Below are 21825 nucleotides of genomic sequence, written 5' to 3'. Positions count from 1 at the left end.
TTAAGGCGTGGTCGGGCTGCTCCCTAGGGGGAGCCGAAAAGGGGCTAAATAGATTAAGGGACAGGTCCTTTTCTGGAAGGGCAGGCCTGGGGTCTAGGCTTTGGGGGGAAAACAGTCATAGTAGGCACAGGAGGTGGGAAAGTTTGGTTGTGGAGGCTTACTCACAGGCTTGAAAGGGTTCTTCAATTGTCTAAGGTTAATTTAAGGTTAAGATATTATAATTGTAAGAATTGTAATGCAGCCTTCAGCGGCTAAATGTTACGTAACCTACGTTTATGTGTAAAGTGTATTGAATGAAACATTAATTACAATTTTGTTGTGTTATCAATAAAAAAAGCTGCGGCCTTTCCACCCAAAAAATGCAGGGTTGTCTTTTGTTTTGTGGGGGGTTAGACTGGGGTGTGGGTAAGGAGAAAAGGGGACAGTGATTGCAACCTCCCAATGTCAAGGTATTTACGTCACTGATAGATTTAGAAAGTACAGCCTCAAAGAAATATTTTAATTAAAATATAATGACCGCTGCTAAATTACCCAAAAAGGCAATAAAATAGGGGATATTAACTTTTTCCCCATAAGAAGAGCTCTTGAACATTAACTACACATGCAGCAGAGAACAATGGAAGAACTTCAGTTTATATGACCCACAGGGGCAGTATCTAAGGACTGCTAGTGCCTGTTAATTAAGGCCATGATATAAAAATGGATATTAAGCTGGGGAAATGAGGATTCCTGATTCTGATTTTTAGATTAATTTATTCGACACAGACATAAAAAGGTTCTCAGATGTCTCTTCTGGGTAAAATAAACATATGAAACAATATGAGCAATAAAATAAGGGATCCAAGAAAAGTCACAGAAAGCAGAAAAGAAGACGGCAGTGGACTTACTGTCACTTAGCTCCCAGAGCCGGGGAGGGAGATCACTGAAATAATCATGGTTCAGAGCAGCTTGCGCCGACAGTCTGTTCTTTGGGAAACACTGGAGCAGCTTGGAAGCTAGATCTTCTGCATGATTCACATAGCTCAGCCTGTAAAACATGACAAATCAAACATCGGTGGAATCAAACAGATAATAAAACACTTTAGACTTCCAAGTTTTATGGCCAGTAGTACCTGCAGATATTTACATAACATGGTATAACGATACAATCACAATCCTTTATCAATCAAAAGACCTTTTTGAGCAGTTGTTTGCCATTTATACAGGTATGAGGGCTTAGTGGGTAATTATCCAAATTTCTGTCTCTTTCAGAGCCCCAGTGTTCACCATTATCTACAAGTTTTGCTTTTCCTTTCCAGTCAGAAGTGGTATCATATGCAAGCACACATAAGAATCAGGAAATGTGCAGTTAAATACCCTATGTAGGCCCTTTGGCCCAGGTACAGGTGAGAAGGGACATGGTGGGTGATCTGGTAAATATCATAAGAGCCTAGGTTTTCATTAGCTAAAAACAGCAGAGTAGCCCTATATCTTATATTTACATAGTTCGATTGTTAATTTGGGTTAAAAAAAAGACCAAAGTCCATTAAGCTCAACCAGTTCAAACAAACCCCAAACACAACTTAAGCCTATTGAAAAGTAAACATAATTTCAAGCAACTTTGCAATATACATAATTAAAAAATATGGTTTGGAACAGTTCCCTAAGCCCTGCTCCCTGTTCTCCTGCTGATCTGGCTGACTACTTTGAGACTATAAAAAAATGTTACGGTTTGTTGGACTGACTTCAGCCTGCCTTCAGCCTGTATCCTCCAAATCCCACAATTCTGTGCACACATGATGCCAATAAGGACTGAAACATCACAGTACAATGTTTGGTTATTCTAAGCATTGCAGTTTTATACCATTCAGAGGACCACAGCTTTCCATCCCTACCCTACAATAGACCAACATTTTTGCCAGATCTCAGTTCCCTTTCAGGAAATTATACACAGGATTACTTTTAGTACATTGCAATTCTTTAGTAGCAAAAACTGTCAGCCATGAAGCCTTGTTGACTTGTAAGTTAATTCTGTGATTTTTGTTACAAAACACAAATATAGTTACATATAGTTACATAGTTACACAGGGTTGAAAAAAGACCATCAAGTCCATCAAGTTTAACCCTTCCAAGTAAACCCAGCAAACACACACAAACACAGCTTTAGTAGATGGAGGGTAATTTTAGGGATTACAGCATTGCGTGTTTGGGCTACTAAGAAATATGCGTGGCATAATGCCTGATATTGCCCTATGTTCCATTTCCCTTAATTTAATCCCTTATGTTGGGTTTGCAGTAGATATCATATTGCTCTGCTACTATGCTAAATATACAAATGAATAGAAGAGCTGCTTCATTACAAAATAAAAAGATGTAGATGGACAAGTTAGCAAGATATATTTAACTGAATAGAAATACGATAAAAAGTAACACAAGCCTCTTCTGCACAAAAGAGACCCCTGCAACAGGCCAAGGCTGAATTTTACTATACAGCTGTGAGATAAATGGTATCCAGATGTCTAATCTATTCCATCTAATACTGTCTAAAACTGCCTAACTCATAAGTAAATGATATGCTAAAGACATTTATGGAGAAGTAGAGCTGGCTCACGGAGTGTTGGCAATAAAGACAAGGGTGGTTATTTGAGCCCTCATTTTAGCAACACACCATTAACCCTGTCTGGAAGAGTAAGTGGGGAACATGGACCAGGTAACACTAAGGACGAGCAGCTCAAAGAGTATGCTACTGGGTATATCACAATAAACATGTGCCCTAGGCAGGCTCCTCTGTTGCCTACCCCTAGTTCTACCCATGTAAGGTTCAATGGAGACAAATAGTACAAGTTAAAACCCACCTTATCTTGTAGGCAGTAATGAATAATATATGGTGCTGGTTTTCTTGAAAAATGACCCCTTTATTGGAGATCCCTAGAGATCTACTATAGTCCCTGTCTGTATTTCAAATGAGGGGTAGTTGTGTCCCAACATCCCTGCCAGAAGTACAGTAGCCAATCACAGCTCTGTAGTCACACAAGCAAAGGCAGGCTTCAGCTCCCTATCAGGTCAGGCTAGCTGCTGATTGGTAGTGCAACATGCGGAGTGCCACCACCCCCCACACAGCCTGGGAAAGGAGGCAGCAGGAAGAGGAACAGATGTGACTAGGAAGATTTTGAGGGAATTTATTAATAAATCAACCTGAAACACATCTTTTTTAAAGTACAATCCTTTTATATTTAGCGCAGTATAAGGCACATTTTTATTTTTTACACAATATGTCTTCTTGAAAAATAGGCATTGAGTTTACTTTTACACTGATACATATTAAGATGCAGAGCTTACTGTATGTACACCATACCAGCATCCCACGCTTTCTTTTTCATTTTAGCTCATCTGTAAATGTGTTCATTTATATACAAAGCCATAGTATCCACGTCTGAGTAATTAATTCTGTCCTGCAGCCACATTAAGGTTTATGTTCAACAGGGGAAAACTTTGGGCGACTTAGCAATGTGTATGCCTTCCAACCAGCGATTCAGATTATTGCTGGTGGGAAGACATTTTGGGGAGATAAGTCGCCAGTGGTAGCAGAGATTTATCGTGAATGACTAATTCCCCTATTAGACATAAGCCTAACAGTGGGGTTCAGTGATGTCAGCCCATTGTGGCCAGAATTTAATTACAATTTAGCAAAACAATGAAACAAGAAAACAATCTTTTCCGAATATGAGTAAATCAATGATCATAGGGACCCTTTAATATTGAGCTGACTGGTAATTTTTCCTCTGTAAACAAATGTAACTTTTGACTGTAATGTCCTAATTGATATCTCTTTCTGAATAGCAAATTACTGCCAGGGGTTGCTCCCCTTCTCATTCCATGTAAGCTCAGTGGCAAACTGCAACCACTATATTAGCAATGTCCTGACTTTTCAAGGCAACGGCACACTTGTAGAGTAGTTACCTGTTATAAATCTCCTGCAAATGCTTTCCCACCAGCTAACATTGAAATCACTGGCAGGGAAACATAGGCTGTGCTTTGGCTTTCCAAAATAGCCTTAAGTTGCCTAGCAAGGGACTTCAGGATCTTTACGCCGCGTGTGTTATTCCACCGTCCATTTTAATGTTAGTTGTGGGAAGAAAACAGGGGAGGTTTTGTTGCCCATAGTAGCGAAGATTTTTTGCAGGCAACAAAACATCCCTTGTGCCATCACCCTAAAACATTTTGCCAATGGTCACATCTTTATTTCTCAACATTGAAAAATGTTTTACCTTATTCTGTCTAGACTGCTAGAACTTTCTTCTGTCTGCCTTAACTTCTTCCTGTATGCCACCTCCATAATTCAACCAAGATTCAGAAAAAAGGAGTAATTTATCTTTCTCTAAAACTCAACCCCTTCACACCCTTTCAAAAATTAGACAAAACTAGTTTGTTTTTTTTTGAGAGGTAGATCTGGCCCTTAAAGTTAGATGTTGCCTTTAGTTTGCTATGCAGCTTTAACAGTTGGCACTGTGATATCAATTTTGTACACTATTAACTAAATTAATAAGAAGTTTTATTAATATAATTATATATATATATATATATATATCCAAAAAAGACCAGCAACACCGAGTTATATTCCAAAAACAATCAATTGTGTATTAAAAATGCATGAACAGCCAAAGTTACGTTTCGGTCCCCATCGGGACCTTTCTCAAGGCCCGATGGGGACCGAAACGTAACGTTGGCTGTTCATGCATTTTTAATACACAATTGATTGTTTTTGGAATATAACTCGGTGTTGCTGGTCTTTTTTGGATATTTAAATCATTTACCTTGCACCCGAGGTAAGAGCTGATATATATATACAGTGGAGGAAATAATTATTTGACCCCTCACTGATTTTGTAAGTTTGTCCAATGACAAAGAAATGAAAAGTCTCAGAACAGTATCATTTCAATGGTAGGTTTTTTTTAACAGTGGCAGATAGCACATCAAAAGGAAAATCGAAAAAGTAACTTTAAATAAAAGATAGCAACTGATTTGCATTTCATTGAGTGAAATAAGTTTTTGAACCCTCTAACAAAAAAAGACTTAATACTTAGTGGAAAAACCCTTGTTTGCAAGCACAGAGGTCAAACGTTTCTTGTAATTGATGACCAAGTTTGCGCACATTTTAGGAGGAATGTTGGTCCCACTCCTCTTTGCAGATCATCTCTAAATCCCTAAGGTTTCGAGGCTGTCTCTGTGCAACTCTGAGCTTGAGATCCCTCCATAGGTTTTCTATTGGATTAAGGTCCGGAGACTGACTAGGCCACTCCATGACCTTAATGTGCTTCTTCTTGAGCCACTCCTTTGTTGCCTTTGCTGTATGTTTTGGGTCATTGTCGTGCTGGAACACCCATCCACGACCCATTTTCAGTTTCCCGGCAGAGGGAAGGAGGTTGTTGTTCAGGATTTCACGATACATGGCTCCGTCCATTTTCCCGTTAATACGAATAAGTTGTCCTGTGCCCTTAGCAGAAAAACACCCCCAAAGCAAAATGTTTCCACCCCCATGCTTGACGGTGGGGACGGTGTTTTGGGGGTCATAGGCAGCATTTTTCTTCCTCCAAACACAGCGAGTTGAGTTAATGCCAAAGAGCTCTATTTTGGTCTCATCAGACCACAGCACCTTCTCCCAGTCACTCACAGAATCATTCAGGTGTTCATTGGCAAACTTCAGACGGGCCTGCACATGTGCCTTCTTGAGCAGGGGGACCTTGCGAGCCCTGCAGGATTTTAATCCATTGCGGTGTAATGTGTTTCCAATGGTTTTCTTGGTGACTGTGGTCCCTGCTAATTTGAGGTCATTAACTAACTCCTCCCGTGTAGTTCTAGGATGCTTTTTCACCTTTCTCAGAATCATTGACACCCCACGAGGTGAGATCTTGCGTGGAGCCCCAGAGCGAGGTCGATTGATGGTCATTTTGTGCTCCTTCCATTTTTGAACAATCGCACCAACAGTTGTCACCTTCTCTCCCAGCTTCTTGCTAATGGTTTTGTAGCCCATTCCAGCCTTGTGCAGGTCTACAATTTTGTCTCTGACATCCTTGGACAGCTCTTTGGTCTTTCCCATGTTGGAGAGTTTGGAGTCTGCTTGATTGATTGATTCTGTGGACAGGTGTCTTTTATACAGGTGACTAGTTAAGACAGGTGTCCTTAATGAGGTTGACTAATTGAGTAGAAGTGTCTAACCACTCTGTGGGAGCCAGAACTCTTAATGGTTGGTAGGGGTTCAAAAACTTATTTCACTCAATGAAATGCAAATCAGTTGCTATCTTTTATTTAAAGTTATTTTTTCGATTTTCCTTTTGATGTGCTATCTGCCACTGTTAAAATAAACCTACCATTGAAATGATACTGTTCTGAGACTTTTCATTTCTTTGTCATTGGACAAACTTACAAAATCAGTGAGGGGTCAAATAATTATTTCCTCCACTGTATATATATATAGTTGTTTAACTTTTATAAATCTTTACTTAAACAGGTTTATTAGTCAAACACTTACTGATATAAAAAAAACTCCTTACAGTTCAGTCGCATTTGTATTTACAGTAATTCGGACCAGTGTTTGCCAAAACCAATATTTTTCAGTCTTGGAGAAAGACAGCATGGTATTACGCACACTATGCCTTGATTCACAATCTTTTTGTTCAATGGCTAATATTCAGCACATTCTGCTTAACTCGTTCTGATCTGCTGCACAGACCATAGTCACACAAACTTATTTTTCTACATTTATATCAGAGAGGGAAGAACATGCAATTTGGTGCTATGATGTAAAACATAATATCATAATGTAGCTGATTAAAATAGTTCGGCTTTAGAATTTTTGATGACTGGCTAGTACCTTTACATGTTGGGCCTCAGGAGGCTCTCTAGGCTTCATACTGTAAGTATACTAATGGGCTTCTCGCTGTATTCCCCTGCAACATCATTAAGGCCAACTGCAGGCAGTCTCTAAGCAGTTATAGAAACTTGCCTTTTCCTGTATCATTTGCTTGATCGTTAGGCCCCTGAGCTATGATCTGCTTCTGCTTCTCTGTTTTCGAGTTCTTGCCCCTAGTTATCTCTGTAGGTCCTGTGTTCCATAGTTTTGCTTGGTGCTGATCTTGGCCTTTTTTGGGGACTGCTACTTGTCTGCTGACTACCTTAATTCTGGACCTATTGCTGGCCTTTGTTAGTTATCTGCTGCCTGCCTTGTCCATTGCCCTATTTCCCACTGAATCCCCAATACCAGAACAATTGAAGGGGGGCAAAAGTATTACTGTCAACTACACAGCTGTCCAGTCCAGTCTTGTTATTTCCATTCTTCCACATTCAGCAAACCAAGATTCTTTATCTTAACCATGATATATGTCTAGTATAGCTAGATTAGATATAGGTTTATTTAAATACATCTGCTTCTTATGGTCTGATTTGAATCATATGAAATTCACAGAAAAACTTTTGTGTTTGCCATAATGTTTTTAAAATATTTAATATTTAAAAATATTAAAATTATTGGTGATTGGTTATTTTTAAAAAGGTTTTTCAGTGTGCCATGTCTCTGCAAAGGTACCAATTCCACAGCCAGACAGATAAAGGGCATTAGGCCAGATTCAATTTGATGATAAAAGCTTATCTCCTTATTTAATTACAGATTTTCCCATAGATCCAGATGCAATTCAATGAGAAAATCTCACTATTTATCACACAAAAACTCTATTGAAGTCTATGGGAAAATTGGAATTGAATTATGAGAATTATAATATATTAGAAGTTTTAAGTTCTTTTAAAAGTTTTTCTCTTCAAATCGAATCTCACCCATATGTTTTCACATGATAAACAATAAAATAATCTTTTCCCATTGACCAGAATCTGTCCCATAATCAAAAACTATTATTTTACATTTTTGATATTTTACTACTTGATACCAATTATTCAATTTAATTAAAAAAAAATACATATTATACTCATAAAACGATACTGATTTCTAGCATTATTTTTTTGATGGGATATTTAGCATTTAAAAAAAACACTGTTCTAGATTATTCCCATTTCTTAATATTAAAGAAAACCCCCTCAAGACCTGTGTTCTCAATAACCCTTTCTCTCAGAAATGAATATATGAGATAGGGATGCAATAAATGATTTACCAAACATATCAGGTTTTTCATGTAACGCTTTTTACAGGCTTAAACTGAACAGAGTAAAGAGAAAATAACCTTTTACAGTGGGATTCTTAAATGAAATATATATTTTGTTAGGGTTTCTAGCAGACTACATAGTGAATTTATATCATCCCTGCCGAATCTTGGCAAGGGATAAAAGGGAGAATAAATGCACCAGTGCATTTAACATTCCACAGAATTCTCTCTTCACATTTTTATTTCCTCCCTCGCTGGACTGAAGCCAACATAACAAAACGAGGAAAAAAGAGACAAATTCTGCATGTCATGTGGTCAGGATGATTTTCTTTGTCAACATCCTCCATTGTTATTTCCAAGGAAAGTTTACTAAGCCTAAACATGAAAGCACATGTTCTGGGGATAGAGCTGGGCAATTATGTTATTAAGAGAGGCATGTATAGTTACCCCACCTCATATTTGCACAAAGGTTGGTTAAAAGAGTTAAATAATAGCCCCACCCCATGACATCACAGCCCCGCCTCCTCTCTGAACCATGGGCCTGCCTCCTCTACGCCCCCATGACATTGCTCCTGCCCCCTGCCGGGTTTTGTTAGCCGGGAGAGATGGTAACCCTAAGCCCAGTAGATGTCTAGACAGGAGGCAGTCCTTCACCAAAAATAAACATTTCTTAATATCACATTTTGGCCACTAGGGGTCATGGATAAAATGTAATCGGTTGCTCAAATAAGGAATAATATGGCAGCTACCGATATAACAAGTGAACAAAAATATGTTTATAAATAAATCACACTGGACCAGTGCTATCATATTGTCCTAAACATTCATAGATATATACAATAAAAACTAAAAAATACACATACCTACAGATCTGAACTAGAAATAGTTTATGCGTATGTAAAGAAAGAGAGCAGAATTTATAGAATGCTACATTTAGTGGTAAGATGGTATAAATGTGTGCGCCTGATGCTTTAGTAAAGCCATTTAGGTGTATTTTATGTATGATATACAATATTTACATAAACACACCTTCCTTTGTGTGCAGCACGTTAGAGAAAACAATCCTGCCTATGGAATGCTCACATCTGTTCGGAGCGTAAATCTGTAGATCATTTGTCAGATATGAAGAAACAATACACTGTCAAGCCTTAGAGGCAGTAGAAGGAGCTAGTTATTAGTGGTCCAGCGGCTGTTAGTTTAGTAAATATGCAAGAGCATGCAAGTCTTGTAACTTCTAGGGCATATGTACTATGGGGCTTAATTATCAATTCTGGCAAAATTGCCCATGGGCAGTAAACCATAGCAACCTGCAGCTGACTGAAAAAAAGCAATTCACTATGAGTTACTGGCCATGGGCAAATCTGGCCAGTGTTAAGAAATGGAAAATTGATTGAAGGAGGAAAAAGTACGAGGTGCAAAAATATGGCCTGGAGGTGGAAGAGTTGGTGGGGTAAAACTCTCTTTTTAGCATGAATTGGGATATGTTGGTAGTTGGACTCATCATCAAGTGCTATGAACTTGCATCAAGCAAATTGCAGACTATAAATGGCATTCTCCAGTAATTATGCCATTATAACTCACAAAGAAATTGTATCCATCACAGCATGTGCACAATTTACACTGCTTTTGTGCCCACAATGCCGCATCAGGCACAACTACAAATTACACAAATTAGGGCAAGCCCACAAAAGCACTGGAATTCTGGGAATAATTGCTGTATTGAGCAAAAAAAAAGTTATTTGCACCTTACATCATTTTGGTAGATGGGTTCTATGAATATCTCTATAACAGATGAACATTCTGATGTCTTAAGAAAAGAAATTCATAATTTAAGGTTAATAGAAATACTGAACTGATAAACATTGTGTATAACAGGTCTTGTGGCCCAACAACATAGAGGATATATACACTATATGGCCAAAACTATCTGGAAACTTCATCCTGACTTTGACCATTTGCTCCTGTGCCAAACAGTCTCTGGGAACAATGTCAGCACAGGAGTGATTCCATGGGGATCCTGGATGTATAGTTTACACTAGTTATTCATAACTAAACTAAGAAATCTATATTACTGTATGTGGGCCTTTTGTGCTAATTTCTCAGTAAGTGCTTAGTCGTCTTTATACTGCTGTATATGGAATTAAATGTAATTTAACATGATCCTGGGTGAAAGTGCCAGAGCAGTATGGTGAGCAAAATAGCACCCATCAATGCTTATTCTGGACCACAAGCAGGTTTAAAAATCCAATGCAAGAAGCAGAGAAGGGGTTGTGGGCACAAGGCAACCCTGTACCTACCACCAGGTATTTAGCACAAGGCCCTTTTGCAGCCTTTGGTCCCCAGCACTCTTGCCAACATGCCTCCTTTGCCCTTACCTCATGAATATAGCAGTGCCAATAACAGGTAGCAGTGTAATAATGAGGGGAACACAGGTCTTTGCTCTCCATTGTGAAATATAAGCCCCTGCAGCCAGAAATAATGGCAGGGTGCAATGTACGTAATACATACTGGCTTGCCTTGTTTTTTTGCACTTTCCACCCTGCCCTTTCAATAGTAGATAACCCCTTTACTGTGCTGATTTTCCAGTTAGGCTGTATGTGGAGTTGTAGCCCTGGCAGAAGGGCAATCACAGCACTACTGCAAATACAAAGTTCATAACACTGTGTATTTAATACTACCGTTGAACTCCCACTGTATAAAACGCCACTGTTTGAAAATACAAATAATAAAAATTTGATAAAAAAAAACAACCAAAAAGCTTTCTTTACATTTTCTGAATTACTTTCTGTGCGTTTTCACCTATGGGAATTAAAACGTAAATACAAAAAGTTCTGCTCGGATTTGAGCACGCCAGTCCTGCTTTGTTCTTTCTGTTTACATCTGGCGCCACAGATGAAGAGCAAGAGATAAAAGATTCTTGCAACTGAAAAGACTGCTTAGTAAGAAATACGCCTTTTGGGGGGAAAAACAAACGCCAAATATGCTATATTCACCAATTTACTATAAATATATTTATTTTCTAAATAAATCTCTTTTGTGCTTCTATTTTGATTCTCTAACAGGTTCATTTCCTAGGAAATTATGCTACTTTATATAATTTACTAAATGAGTCCATTCGTTTATGATGGATATTGTAATAACCCATTTAAATATATTTATTAAGCAAAAAGCAAATTAAAAGTTCCTAAATGAAGAAAAATACATACCTCAAACACTTACAATGGGTACAACAATACAATGGGTTCCAGTGCTTTGGTTTATGCCAATGTGCTTCTAACTAAGCAATGTTTCTTTTATTTGGGACTGGAAATAAGAAAAAAGTTATCTCTCCCAAATTTTGGTGAATTTAAACATCAAAATAGTATAATGTGCCAGTAAACAACCAGGCAATAATTATATTCAAAGTTTAAGGTACAACCTTAAACTCGAACCCAATCCGAATCCTAAAATCATGTGACTTTTTCTCATGTAAACACAATGTTTAACCCTTATGTAACCTAATAAGCATTAACTAATTAGGATTTGGATTCCGTTCGGTATTTGGCCAAATCTTTTATGAAGGCTTAAGGGTTTGGCCAAATCTGAAAAAAGTGGATCCGGTGCATCCCCAATTCTATCATGGGCATCTGCAAAGTGAGGCAAAGTGATCAAGCAAAAACAGCCGTTTTTTTTAGACAAAGCCTGTATACAACAACAAGGTGCCAAGTTTAAAATCAATTTATTTGCGAAGCCCACAACTTACATAATGGTGTAACTAGGCGGCTGTATAAGTAGAGAGTATCAATCATGAATATCTGCTGCACACAGCGCTGCTAAAATTCTTTGGTCACTTGCACTTTGGGAGCACACCCCTAAATACCACAACCATTTTACCAAAACATATCCCACACCTGCCAACTACTACAGAAATAGATAACGAGCATATCAACCCCAGATGAACCAGTATAATCACTAAATAAAATAGATAACAAGCATATTAACCCAAGCCATTATAATTCCAATAGGAAATGAACAATCTGCAAATTAACCAGAGACCAGCTAGTAAAACCAGCATATTAACCCAAGACGTGCCAGTGTATGTACTACAGATAACTGATTATTTGCATATTAACCCTTAGACAAGCCAATATAACCATTAAATAAAATAGATAATGGGCATTTTAACCCATACACATGCTACTAGAATTACTATGGAAAATGGATAATCTGCATATTAAACAAAGAAATGCCAGTGTAATTACTACAGAAAGTGGATAATCTGCATGTTAACCACAGATGTGCCAGTATAGTTACTACAGGAAAGCCAGCATGTTAAACACAGACATGCCGCTATAACCATTGTATAAAGATAACTAAAAATGTCCACTGAGCAGAAAGCCCAGAAATCTTAACAAGCTTCACGTGTACTTAGATACACTGTTTCTCAGACTTGTGTTTCCATAAATAGGGATTCATACAGCTTAGTTACCATCAAGTACAAAGTACTATTTTATTATTACAGAATAAATGGAACTGACTTTTAAAATTAGAATTATCTGCTTAAAATGGGCTCTATGTGGTGGCCTTACCATAACTCAAGAGTTTCTGGATAATGGGTTATTGGATAAGGGATCCCCTACCTGTAATAATATCCTAACCCATCCAGTATAGTTGTTCTATGTACGCAACATTTATCTTTGGATCTAAAGCACTTTGGCTACTTTGTTTTTGTGTTCTAATCCCCTAACAGGAATATATAGTGAGACATGGCCTAATCATACTGGGACAGGGCCTGACATCCCTGGGGCTGTGGAAGGCAGCAAACAGCCATTAATAATGTAAACATAGGTATTACCTCACTATGCACAATTCTGAAATAAAGTTTCCTTTAGAGATAATACAAACCTTATACAAAATCTAATTTAAGCAAGGTTTCAGCTCATTCCTAGGTAGCTGCATCTAAAGAGAGACAATCTGACATGTTGTCTTTTTTTAGAGCACACTACCTGTATGGCATGAATTCTCCAAGACCAAGCTTGAAAGAAATCTGTATTAATTGGGGAATCCAATCTATCATCCTCAGGATTTATTTCCTTTTGGTGTCTGTACGTTCCTGTAAAGTCAAGATTTGGCAAGAAATATGTTTTTTTTTTTTCTCTGCCTTTGAAGTGTTTCCTTGCCTCTCTTGCAGCTCCTCTTTCCAAGCGGCCTTACCTCAGGATCGATTTCCATCAGATAGACTGGAAAATGCCTGGTATGCACTGCTGTCTGGGAGGAAAGGAGTTCAGTGCTTTACTTCTATAAAGCCTTCCTTTTGTTTCCAGTTATTTTCTCTAATGGAACAATATTTTTAGTTTTGTTGTGCATTATGTACGGTGGTGAGGGGGGTACATTAATATTAAGTAAGAGCTACTTTGCCTTTCTTTTAAATCCATATTGACAAAGGCATAAAACAAACACAGCTGGTATCTCCAGCGTGCGCGCGTCTGTTCAGGCACCGAAGGATTTAGCTGGACAAACATCACAAAGAAATTGGCCGATTGCATTGTATTTCTAATCAAATATTCAGCAGTGCAAGGGCAGCCTACGATCAATTATTGCATGATTTAAATAATTTAATGGGAAGTGGCTGTATCTGGAATTATAGAGTTTGAGCGAAATCATTGGGGAGCAGGCTTAGTGGAGATGTACTTTATTAATGGGCTGACTTTTCAGTACACAGCCATTTAACTCTCTGTTACACAAGGGCTTGGCGCAACCTTGTTGGAAGCTCATTTCAGGGAGCGACACAAAGGTTAAAATAAATTAGCTTCTTCTCAGCAAACTCAAGGGTGCTGTTTACCTATTGTTAATAATACCAATCTGGCGCTGGGACTATAATTGGCAGATGCTAAGCAAACACCTCCCAGCAACGCATCACTTTCAACTTAAATTAAAACTTATTATCAAAGAACGGTGCGGCTAACCCATTATCCTTTCTTTTTTTTTTTTCCTTTAACGGCTTGGTTTATTTTATCCTGAATAAGGCTACGGTTGTAAGCATCCTACAGCCCCTTTTGTAAAGCTTATAATGCCGTCTATTGTTCGTGAGTCATATTGTCATTTTAGCATAGAATTTATGCCTCAGGCCATTGAATTGACTCCGTGCCGATGAGAAAAAGTTCAGTTCCCTTTGGACTCACGTGACTTCATGTGCCCTCAAGCAATGGCAGGTGTACCGGAGACATTCTCTCTAGATGCCATATTGGATGAATGTGTATGCATTTATTTAGATATTCATAATATTTAATTTAAATTAAGTGGCTGCTAGAGGTGTCAGTTGCACCTTTCTGCGCCTCAGTCACTAAAATCATATATTAAATTTGCTGATGTGCACGGTGTATAATTGTCTATTATTGTTTTATGTCAGTGTTAAACATCAGGTAAGAATTTGACTCTGATGATAATGCTTTTATTTCAGGGGAAATGTTTACTTTAAATATTTTCAAGTTCTTGCTTCTGACCTCATGTTTCCAGCACTCTGGCCCCAAGCCTGTCGAGTTCCAATAGCGATCTAGCAATTGGCACCACAATATGGAGAACTAATGATGAGCGAAAAAATCACTACGAATCCATGCCTGCCGAGTTATTTCACCTATCACTATGGAGAACCCATACTATATAAATAAAGAAATATGCACTGTTCCACTAACTCTCTGGCGGATGGAAAAGTCCTTAGTGCCCAACTGAAACTAGTTTAGCCAATAAAGTTATCACAGTTGGAAAAAGACATATACCCATTAAGCTTAACCTACTTCATTCCTTTTTACTGTAGAAGTAAGAAAACATTCTAAAAAGTAGCCCCCTCGAAGAGGAAAGCATTCTTTCCTGTAAAATCTATGTGCAAATACCCCTTAATTTTAATAAGGTTACTCTATCCTCCTTAAAGTACCTTATAAAAAGCCTTCTAAGCCCTTCATTCATTTATTTATTTGCTTTGGAAAATAATGGAATCACTCCATCAAGCATATATATATATATATCACGAGTTGGATTTTTCAAATTCGACCTTGGTGGTTCAAAAGTGTGAGCCACTAATAAGGATCTAAAATGCAAAAAGATTAAAGAAGAACACAACCATAACATGAATATGGGTAGAAATGTAATGCAGGTATTGGACCCCATCCGGAAACCCATTATCCAGAAAGCTCCAAATTACGGAAAGGCCATCTCCCATAGACTCCATTTTAGTAAAATAATTTACATTTTTAAAAATGATTCCCTTTTTCTCTGTAATAATAAAACAGTACCTTGTACTTGATCCCAACTAAGATATAATTACCCCTTATTGGATGCAAAACAATCATATTGGGTTTTATTACTGTTTAAATAATTGTTTTAGCTGTCTAAGGTAGGAGATCCCAATTACAGAAAGACCTCTTATCTGGAAAAGTCCCAAGCATTCTGGATAATGGGTCCCATACCTGTGTTTTATATACTGAACTGACTGCACCAGCATAAAGGTTCAGCATCTTTATAGCAGTAATGATCAAGGCCTTCAAACTTGTCACATGAGCTCTCCAGATTTTGTTGGGTCAGCAGAAAAGAAGATGGGGGGCTACTGGGGGCATCTTTATGCGCAAACCCCCCCTCCTGAAATGCCGTATGAATTTTTTTACATTTCACTATAGCCCCCCTGTTACTACAGTTACTACAGAGGCCTTTGGCGTTTCAGCCAGTGAAGAAGAGCATGATTTTGTCTTCTCATTTTGTTCATTGGAATCATGTACATTTTCTGGCTAAAAAAAATTAAACTAAATTAGAGGCAAAACAGCCAATATTGACTGAAAAATCACCAAATTATGCCCTGTGTGCCAGACACTAAAGGGAGGAAGAGACAGGGGTTGCTTATACAGAGCTCATTTTCGCTAGTCAAACTAATTCAGTTAATTATAGTGGAGTAAGTATGAAAGCAAAACAATTCTCCATTATTGCTTTCAAATAAAAAAAGGCTTTAATTAAAATAAGTGGCAGAATGTATTTTAATACTACATACAGTACAAAGACGCACAATGCTCTTTAAAGCAGCAAAGTCATTCACAAGTTACAGTATGGAAGATGTCACATAAAGAAGAAACAAACTACAGTACAGAGTGTTTGCACTTACACTTTAGTTCTCCCACATGAAATTACTGAGTAACTTTTCGTTATATTGCCTGCAAAAAGGTTGAGGAGTTAATAGCCCCATATGATTCTAAGAAAATCCTCCCCAACCATTACAAGATATAAAGAAGAAAGAAAATGATCACAACATTTACAGACTGTGCTTGAGTAACTGCAAACTCACTTGTACTGTATATACATATGAACAGGACTGTATAGCTTTGCTGCAAGGATCACCAAACTACTGAAGGGCAAGTCTAAACATTGCCACTAGATTGCCACAGAGAAGTGTTTTTTCAGTGGCCATTTTGAATTTCACATTGGTAATATTCATTAAAGGAGAACTAAACCCTAGAAATGCCATATTTTATATAATAAACTGACTGCACTGGCTTAAAGTTTCAGTATCTCTATAGTAGTAATGATTTAGGCCTTTACAGTTGTCACAGGAGCTCCCCATAAAGACCATGTGTACTACTAGAGCAGTACACATGGTCTTTATGCCTCCATTTCAGAAATTAAAAAATGGGCACCAACTTTGTAATCTGTAAGATATTGTCATGGAAAACTAGAATATTGTTTTTCTATACAACAATCAAATAACCATCAATATGTGCATGATACACATAATGGAGTCAGGATGCACTCCTTTACCAGGTAACTTAATTGTTTTGTCAAGGAAGGCATTTATGGTATAAACATAGCAGCACATGATAGAATTATGTGTTTTGTTTCATACTGTGCTTGACACAAATAATTTGTAGCTTTGCTCTGTCATATAATGTCGAACCTATGATAATCAGCAGGTATAGACTTTGAAAGCTAGTAAAATTCTGCTATCGCTATTCACACAGTCAGATCCCTAACTCACTTGTCAATAACCTGTAATGAGCACAGAATCTGTTAAGGAGAAAACAGTAGGCAGAAAAAAACCCCACTATTCTTGATATTTTATTTTTTGAAGGGAAGAAGAGCTGGATTATGTTACCTAAAAATAAAGTTATTATGTGAAGCTCTTTACAACTGTTAACAAACAGAAAGCAAGAAGAAACCTTTGGCATCCTGCTGCTGAATACAAACAGCTATCTGACAATACATTGTATGCTTTCTGTTCTTTTCACCACAGCATTTCTGAGGGCAGTAAACACAAAAACATCCTTTATGATACACTTTTGTTAGTGCATGTGTACAAAGGGCTTCTGTACACAATAACTGTAAAGTAAGGTATACAGTACTGTTGACTGTAATAAGGGGAATATGGTGGTCTTCTTCTTAAACAGACAGAGCATGGGGTTGCATTTGATTCAGGTTCTGTGTATGTCTCTTTCTTTACTGCAATGGAGTGGAGAGAAGCCCTGATAGTAATGGGGATTCTGGTTGTTACTGCCCTGTGCAAGAGGGCTAGTGTTCTTGTGCTTAGAACAGACAACCCTGTAATGGTGAAATGGAAGATGCCAGTTAGGCAGAAGCACTACATTGCCTTTCTCTCTGATCTCCTTTTCATTCTCTGTATCCAATTGGTCCTGCTCTGTTCTGTTTAATTCGTTACTTTTTTCTCTCCTACAGTCTCCTCCAAAGTTCCCCCTTTCTTAACACCAGTATCTAGTGTATGCCACCCCACCTAACAAGAATCCTCCACAACCCCTCTTCCTCCCACCAGTCTACTCTGGGTGCCTCTGAGTTGTGCTGGCCCAGAGCCTCCACTTGTGTAACAGTTACTATCAGTAATTGAACACATTATTCAGTGAAAAACACAACCATTTATTGGCTCAGAATTGAATAAAAATTTCAAAATTCAAATAAATAAACCATACTATACCAAATGGAAGGTACATCCCATGCTGCATGACACCCTCTCTCCTTCCTAACGCGATTCGCACATTAAGTGCTTCATCAGAGGAAGTATGGTGTGCCCATGTCACTTCCCTTTTTATACCCAAAACTTTAATTTGCACATTTTTCAGGGTTACCAATAAAGCCCTGTAACAAGTATATATTATACATTACTATATCTAAGCCTTTTAGAGTTGTAATTAGAGCCCTGTAACAAGTACATACTATTTCAAATATACATCTCACAGGGCCCCCAAGGACAGCCACCCTGTACCAAGCGTACAGGGTGAGCCTACAATGTTATTGTTACTTTATATTACATATCTTTCTATTCATACCCTCTCCTATTTATATTCCTTTCTCTCATTCATACCACTGTTGGTTGCTATGGTAATTTTGATACTAACTACCAAGTAGGTGCTGAAATTCCAAACTACAGAATTACATCAAAAGCCACAAATGTTAAAAAATAAAACTGGATTGCAAATTGTCTCAGAACATCGCTCTCTATAACATACTAAAAGTTAGGGATGCACCGAATCCAGGATTTGGTTTGTTATTCGGCCAGGATTTGGCCTTTTTCGGCAGGGTTCGGATCCGGCTGAATCCACGGTCCTGGCAAACTGCATCTGAATCCTAATTAGCACATGCTAATTATGATTTGAAAGGGTTTAAATGTCCGTGTGAACACGAAAGTGAAAACCTCACTTCCATATGCAAATTCGGATTCGGTTCGGTATTCGGCCGAATCACTTGGGATGGATTCGGGGGTTCAGCCGAACCCTAAAAACTGTGTTCAGTGCATCCCTACTTTTTCAAAGGTGAACTACCCCTCAAATTAATAAGTCTTCTGTGCTTTTCCAGTATGGTATGTTCTAGTTATTTTAAATCAATAGACATGAGGCTACAGGTATATGCTTGGTTATATATGCACACTCAAGGAAAGCTGCATAGTGCTGAATTATATTTAAGTATTTATCATTAAAACAGAAGCGATACACAAGTCAGATGTGATTCTAGCGACTCTTAAGTATTTCTTTGGAAGTCAGTCTATAGTTTGACCTCTTGCTGCTGAAGTTCAGGGAATAACAATGGATTTCTTGATGTCTCTGTCACTGTGCCTGCGGTACTGACTTACACCAAATAAGAAGCCATTAAGACCCTGAACCCTTGCGTGCTTTGAAAATAATTCCTTTTTTTGTCTCCTAGAGCTTCAGGCTTTAGATTGTAAACAAAAGTAACTGTGCCCAAGTTTTAAAAAACCTTCTCTTGCAACCCCTCTTATTTGAACACAAACCAAAACCCGCTCCTTATTGCCCTGTTTACCCAGGCACTGACATTCGCTCATAAGCCCTGACAAGAGCTCACTGTGCCAGAGGAACACTTTGCCTAGTGGCAACCAGACCTGCAGGAATGTCTGACAGTTTTGCTCCGCGATTGAGAATTTTATAACTAATCTCTTCTTTGTAGATTGTGGCAGCTATAAACTATTTATGTTCAAAGTTAGAATGAGTTTAACTGGGTGTGGTACTGACTTAAAACTCATACTTGTATACAAGGTTATCTTGTCTCTTTGCCTTTCAGCAGGCACTGAGAGGCCTAATTCTTTCTTGCACATCACGTCTATTTTATTAGAAATCTGTACATAGCCTAGGGAGTGTAAGCATTCTGAAATGCACTTTCTATAAACAATACTTTAAACTGCCTCTATGCTTTTTGGATTACGGGAGGAAACTGTAGTACCCACAGAAACCCCAAACAAGCACAGAGAGAACATATAAACATTCCCTGGATAAAATCAAACATTGGTTCCCAGGACTGCAAGGCATCAGCGCCAATCTCTGCACCACTGTGCTGCCTCTGTTCTTACATGAATTCAAAATTCAGGAGTGATGTCCCTTGTCCTTTTCAAAATAACCTATAGCTATAGGCAAAACCATACTGCTGTATGTGTACTCAATAAATAGGCTTCATCAGCTGATCTGACCTTCAAATTAACTTTTAATATAATGTAGAGACTGCTATTCTGAGACAATGTGCAACTGGCCTAGATTTTTGTGCAGCAGCTGTTCAGTTTGGAATTTCAGCACCTATCTTGTTGCTAGGGTCCAATTTATCCTAACAACCAAGCAGTGGTTTGAAAAAGACACAGGAATATCAATAGAGAAGGGTCTAAATATAAAGATAAGTAATAAAAGAAACAATAGCAATAACATTGTGGCATCACAGAGCGATAGTTTTTTGGCTGCTGGGATCAGGGACCCCCCCATTTGAAAGTTGGAGGCAAATAATTCAAAAACTATAAAAAATAAAACAATGAAGACCAGTGGAAAAGTTGCTAATTCTATAACATACTAAAAGTTAGCCTGAAGTTGAACCACCATTTTAAGTAAATCTTTGTGAGCAAAATACACCTACAGTTGAAGGCAGCCTCATAAATAGTTTTTATTGTATCTAATTACACAAACTACATGCTTATGCATACAAACAATGTGCATTGGAAGTGCATAAAAATAAAGAACATATGAAATGATGGTGTAATATTTCTTAAATAAATAAAACACCCACCCAAGTGCAAGCTTGAAAAATGTGGCCATAAATAAATTAAATAATACATTTTGTCCACCAGTGCAAAATGGTGAGCTGATGCACTCACCAGATGTAAAAAACAGCAAGGCAAAGTAAATCTGCAGATTCTTGATGGGAGTGATAAAGCGGGCACCTCAAATTATGATAAAATGATGATATTTATTATGAATAAAAACTGAGCTTGTTCTGGTTCTTGCTGATTTGTACTACAATCCTGTGAGTAGCCTGTATATGGGCAGGTTTTATTCATAATAAATAGTACTACACTAATTTATTTATGGTCACATTTTTCAAGCTTGCACTTGTGAGTGTTTTATTTATTTAAGAAATATTACACCATAATTTCACATGTTCTTTATTTTTATGCGCTTCCAATGCACTTTGTTTGGAGATCTTTGAATACCCAGTCAAAGGGTAGTTGTTGAGAGGAGGCTGCACACAATCGACACAGATTATACACACTTTATGAAGACCACAAGAAGAACTGAGTATTTCTTTTCTTTATATGCTTATGCACACAGGTTGGCTGATCATTTTCATGCGCAATAATGAGCCCATAAATAGGAGAGTGGTAGCGCTACTGTAGGAAAGTAAAAGGAAACATAAAGCTGCATAGGTATATAACACTTTACTTACTTATTCCAAGCTTGTCTTAGATTCTTAGGGCCGTATTGCGTAAATCGTTCTGAAACACAAAGAGAAGAGAAAAATGAAGCATGTATTCACTCATATTTATTATTAATGTTCAATCACTTTCCATTCTTTCAGCCTTGATCACTCATACAGTTTGATTTGTGTCTTGCATTCTTATACCCAGACTCTCATTTGACGTATAGGTTTAAGCTGTAGGCTTTCTGTGGAAAACAAGGAAAATTACAGAATATCATGTCTTTCACTGGATCACACAGTGGGCCTGCACACACCTACCAGCCATGGACTACATGCACTGTCCTGAGTGGAATTGTAGCAGATGAGATATAATTTAGTACAGTTCAATTCAAAGGAGGGCAAGTTGGTAGCCCATATAGGTAAGCTATATAGAGCACAGTAAGCTGTTTGAGAAAATCTATTATTACAGAAATAACATCGGAAATCAAAGTCCAAGGGCATTATGGATACATAACCCACCCCCCCACCCCCAAATGTAATGGTA

At 37.9% G+C, this 21825-nt stretch overlaps 1 protein-coding gene across 4 annotated transcripts in view; it reads right to left on the bottom strand.

The window, feature by feature from the left end:
* cdk14 (cyclin-dependent kinase 14) overlaps window positions 1–21825 on the bottom strand; it is a 279683-nt gene that overhangs the window by 48558 nt on the left and 209300 nt on the right. For all 4 annotated transcript variants that reach the window (XM_012964199.3, XM_012964198.3, NM_001102988.1 and 1 more), the window contains 2 exon segments: window positions 21309–21357; window positions 888–1027 (listed from right to left, as the gene is read on the bottom strand). In XM_012964199.3, coding sequence (XP_012819653.1) covers window positions 888–1027; window positions 21309–21357 — 189 coding nt within the window.

The sequence above is a fragment of the Xenopus tropicalis genome, chromosome 6 (genome assembly GCF_000004195.4).
Source record: "Xenopus tropicalis strain Nigerian chromosome 6, UCB_Xtro_10.0, whole genome shotgun sequence".
Lineage (NCBI taxonomy): Eukaryota > Metazoa > Chordata > Amphibia > Anura > Pipidae > Xenopus > Xenopus tropicalis.
Note: the sequence above shows the minus strand (reverse complement) of the source record. Positions and strands in the feature narration are given on the sequence as shown.